This window comes from Delphinus delphis, chromosome 1 (genome assembly GCF_949987515.2).
Source record: "Delphinus delphis chromosome 1, mDelDel1.2, whole genome shotgun sequence".
Classification (NCBI taxonomy): Eukaryota; Metazoa; Chordata; class Mammalia; order Artiodactyla; family Delphinidae; genus Delphinus; species Delphinus delphis.
The window spans coordinates 38,674,916-38,678,838 of NC_082683.1; the positions used below are offsets into that span (position 1 = coordinate 38,674,916).

The window sequence follows — 3,923 nt, forward strand, 5'->3', positions numbered from 1 at the left end:
TGCTGCCGCTGCTTGTCTTGCCTTCCTCTTTGGTGAGCTGTTCATTGCGACTGTACCATCTTATGCTCCTAAGGCCTGTGTCAGGCAGTAGCATGCAAGGTGGAGAGGGTACTGAGGTCAGGTCTGTTTGTGTATAAGCCAGGCTGACTCTTCACTGTTTTGAGTGTGGCGGGGCGGGGGGAGGGGTTGTCTCTAGATCTCGGAGTGTCATCTTCTCCTTCCTCTCTGCTTCTACAGCCCCCTCTGCCTACCTCTCTCCGAGTTGTAATTGTTTGTGTGTCCATCTCTCCACCAGATTGTGAGTCTCTTCACCTCTGTCTCCCCTGAGCACTGGCAAAGGGCCTGGCACAGAAGTGCTCAATGAATGATGTGGGCTAATGAGGCCAAGAGAACTGAAGGAAGGACGGATTTGGATTCATGTGGAACTGACAGCACTTGCAGATCGCTTGGACGTGGGGAGTGATGGGGGAGGTAGGAGCCCGAGATGGTGTCCATATTTCTGATCTGGGTGGTGAGGGGCAAGGGGTCCACTGGCTGAGATTTGAAACGCAGGACGGGGAGGAGGATGGGGTCGGGGGTGCACGAGGTTGAGCGTCATGCCCAATGCACACTTGGACATGCTGACCTGGAGGTCAGCAGAGTGGCTAGGCATCAACTTTGCAGCTGAAGTCGTGAGAGCTGGAAGGCCTCCAGAGTAAATTATTTCTACAGTCTCGGCTTTAAGCTACGGTGTTCCTAGTCTTGGTGCCAGGGCACTGAACTCTGGGTTTAATCCCATTTGCCACCTACTAGCTGCGTGAGGTTAGACAAGTCTCTTAACCTCTCAAAGCCTTCGTTTCCTTATCTGCAAACCAGGGGTATTAATAGTACCTACTTCTCAAGGTGTTCACGTTTAAGTGAGCTAATGTGCGTAAGTGTTTACCACATACACAGTGCTCTGTGATGGTGGCTGGTGTATTATCAGCTGAGATTGGAGCTGGGAGAGCGGAGTCCTGGAGCTTCAAGTTTGGAATTTGAAGTCCTAGGCCCTCTGGCTGCTATAGCTAGTTTTGATCATCTGTACCCAGGGGCACTCCACATCAGGGCCAGAACTGGGGTGAGGCACCTAGGGCCCCAAATTTAAGGAGGCACTGGCTCTCAAATGCCGACCCTGCACTTGCACCACCCCAAGAGTGAGAGGCCCCTTAAATCTGGGCCACTTCAGTTGCCTTACCTACTCCCAGGCCTGTTCCCTTGAACTTGCCTACCTCTAAGACAGACAAGTCTCTTTAAGACAAGACTCTTTCATCCTTTAGTTCCCTCCAAGCCAGGTCTGGCTTTCCTGTCACTTTGGAAAAGTTTCCTGAAATAGGCTCAGGGTTGCGTCTCTTCTGAACCGTGTGGTGTGTGCTGGTATTTCCTAGAGCCGGGTTTTAATAAAGACTAAGACCACCCCGCCTTCCCCAATGAGATGCGAGTCTGGCATTTCTGGGCCAGTAAGCAGCTCTCTCAGACCTCCAGTCTGTGGAAGCACTTGGGGGTCACTCTCTGACCCAGTAACTGCTCCTTGGAACTCTGGGCTGTGCAGGCTGTGTTTTGTGCATCTTCCCAGTGTGCATGACATGAGTGTGTGAGAAAGGGAGCCCTCTTTCTAGAAGAGAAAGTGCATGGAGGAGAGGCAGCCAGAAGGCAACTCCAAGTTATAGATTTTCCAGGGGGCTCTTGATTTAAAGCCGTCAGTCCTCCAGTTCCCAAATCTGCTAGCTGGACCACTTTTCACGATTTTGTTTTTTCAAAGGATGCTGGCCTGGATGGGACAAGGTTGTGGGGGAGATAGCAGAGATCGGAGATGCTGACCCTGGAGCCAGGAAACATCCTCCCCTGAGACAAGCCGGCCTCCTCCTCTCCCCTTCCCTCACCCTACCTTTCTCCATTGCCTAATGTCCCAGGGTGGGCCTGGCATCTCCCCGACCAGCACAGTAGCAGGATGCTGAGGGCTAGCAAGGCGGCAGGCCCTGGGTGGCTCTCATCTCTGCCCCAGCTGGGGTTGGAGGGACCGAGAGGGGACTAGGAGAGAAGAAGGATGGAGGGGACAGGAGTTGGCTGGGAGAAGCATAATGGGGAGGGGGCCCAGAGAGTGCTCTGAATGGGTGGATTTGTGATTGGCATTGAGCCAAAGGGGTGGAGGTTGAGGGAGGAGCAGAAAGGAAAGGGGCCTGACGGAATCTGGTGGGATGGGGCCGGGGCCAGGGCCAGGGACTGACCCCACGGAGATGAGGAAGGGATGAGGCTGGGTCTGGGGCTGACTGACCCAAAGGGACGAGACCAAGGGAGGGGTGAAATGTTGGGGGGTGGGGATGGGAATGGGGGAGAATTGTCAGCATCGTAAGAGGATTGGGAAGGCAAATTAGAGGGGAGGCGCTGGCCAGAGGAGAAGGTCCGAGCCCTCGCCCCTGGTTTGGGGCACAGGGGGAGGGGGCCGTGTCCATATAAGGAGGGTCAGCGGCCCCAGCTCTCTCCGAGAGCTCGGGCAGGCCGCCGCATTCTCATGCCTGGGCGCAGCGACATGGAGCCGCCCGCTGCTTTCTCGGGCTTCCCGGCCCCGCCCTCGGTCGCGCCGTCGGGGCCGCCGCCGTCGCCGCTTGCCGGAGCCGAGCCCGGGCCGGAGCCCGAGGAGGCGGCCGCGGGCCGCGGGGAGCCGGAACCTGCGCCAGCGCCGGGCCCGGGCCGCCGCCGCCGCCGGCCCTTGCAGCGAGGGAAGCCGCCCTACTCGTACATCGCGCTTATCGCCATGGCGCTGGCTCACGCCCCGGGCCGCCGCCTCACGCTGGCCGCCATCTACCGTTTCATCACCGAGCGCTTCGCCTTCTACCGCGACAGCCCGCGCAAGTGGCAGAACAGCATCCGCCACAACCTCACGCTCAACGACTGCTTCGTCAAGGTGCCCCGGGAGCCGGGCAACCCGGGCAAGGGCAACTACTGGACGCTCGACCCGGCGGCTGCCGACATGTTCGACAACGGCAGCTTCCTGCGGCGCCGCAAGCGGTTCAAGCGCGCCGAGATGCCCGCGCTCCCTGCCGCGCCGCCCGCCCCCGCCGCCGGCCCGCCGCCCTTCCCCTACGCGCCCTACGCGCCCGGCCCCGCGCTGCTCGCGCCGCCTCCTCCCGCCGCTCCGGGCTCCACGCCGCCCGCGCGCCTCTTCAGCGTCGACAGCCTGGTGAGCCTGCCGCCCGAGCTGGCGGGGCTGGGCGCCCCCGAGCCGCCCTGCTGCGCTGCGCCCGACGCCGCCTTCCCGCCCTGCGCGGCAGCCGCCTCCCCGCCTCTCTACTCGCCGCCGCCCGACCGCCTGGGGCTGCCCCCGACGCGTCCTGGCCCCGGACCGTTGCCCGCAGAGCCGCTGCTGGCCCTGGCAGGGCCGGCGGCCGCGCTCGGCCCGCTCGGCCCGGGGGAGGCCTACCTGCGGCCGCCGGGCTACGCGCCGGGGCTGGAGCGCTACCTGTGAGCCCTTCCAGCCCGGCGGAGTGGCTCGGGCCCCTCTCCCCCAGGACGGGGCGCTGCCTGGGAGCCCCCATCTGTGCCCCCTTGGCTTGGAGCGCACCTCGGAGCCCCAGTTCTGCTTGATGGACTGAGCACACCTGTTGCATCTGTCTCTAACCCCCATCTCTGGGGAGCCTCCCGCTGTCTCTCCACCGGACTGAATCCCCCTCCCCACCGCGAACTGTAAGGCCCCCGTTTCTTCGCCCTCCACTGTTTACGCCCCCCACCCGCCAGCGCCCTTTTGGGTCCCACGTCTGGAGACCCTGGATCACCACCTGTGAGCCCTCACCTCGGGTTTCTGGTGAAGTCCAAGCCTTCTGAAGCCAGACCTTCGATCTCAAGCCACTTCCCGACTGGCTCCTCACTTCTTTAACCTTCCCTGGTGTTTTTATAAGACAAGGAGTCAA

General features: G+C 61.3%; 1 protein-coding gene across 1 annotated transcript; it reads left to right on the forward strand.

Moving 5' to 3' along the window:
* Positions 1-2,527: 2,527 nt before the first annotated feature.
* Positions 2,528-3,481, forward strand: FOXE3 (forkhead box E3). Its single transcript, XM_060004908.1, has one exon. The coding sequence runs from the start codon at positions 2,528-2,530 to the stop codon at positions 3,479-3,481; it is 954 nt and encodes a 317-aa protein (XP_059860891.1).
* Positions 3,482-3,923: the final 442 nt, after the last annotated feature.

Coding starts and splice junctions, on each gene's coding strand:
- FOXE3 (XM_060004908.1), top strand. CDS start 2,528: ATGCCTGGGCGCAGCGACATGGAGCCGCCCGCTGCTTTCTCGGGCTTC.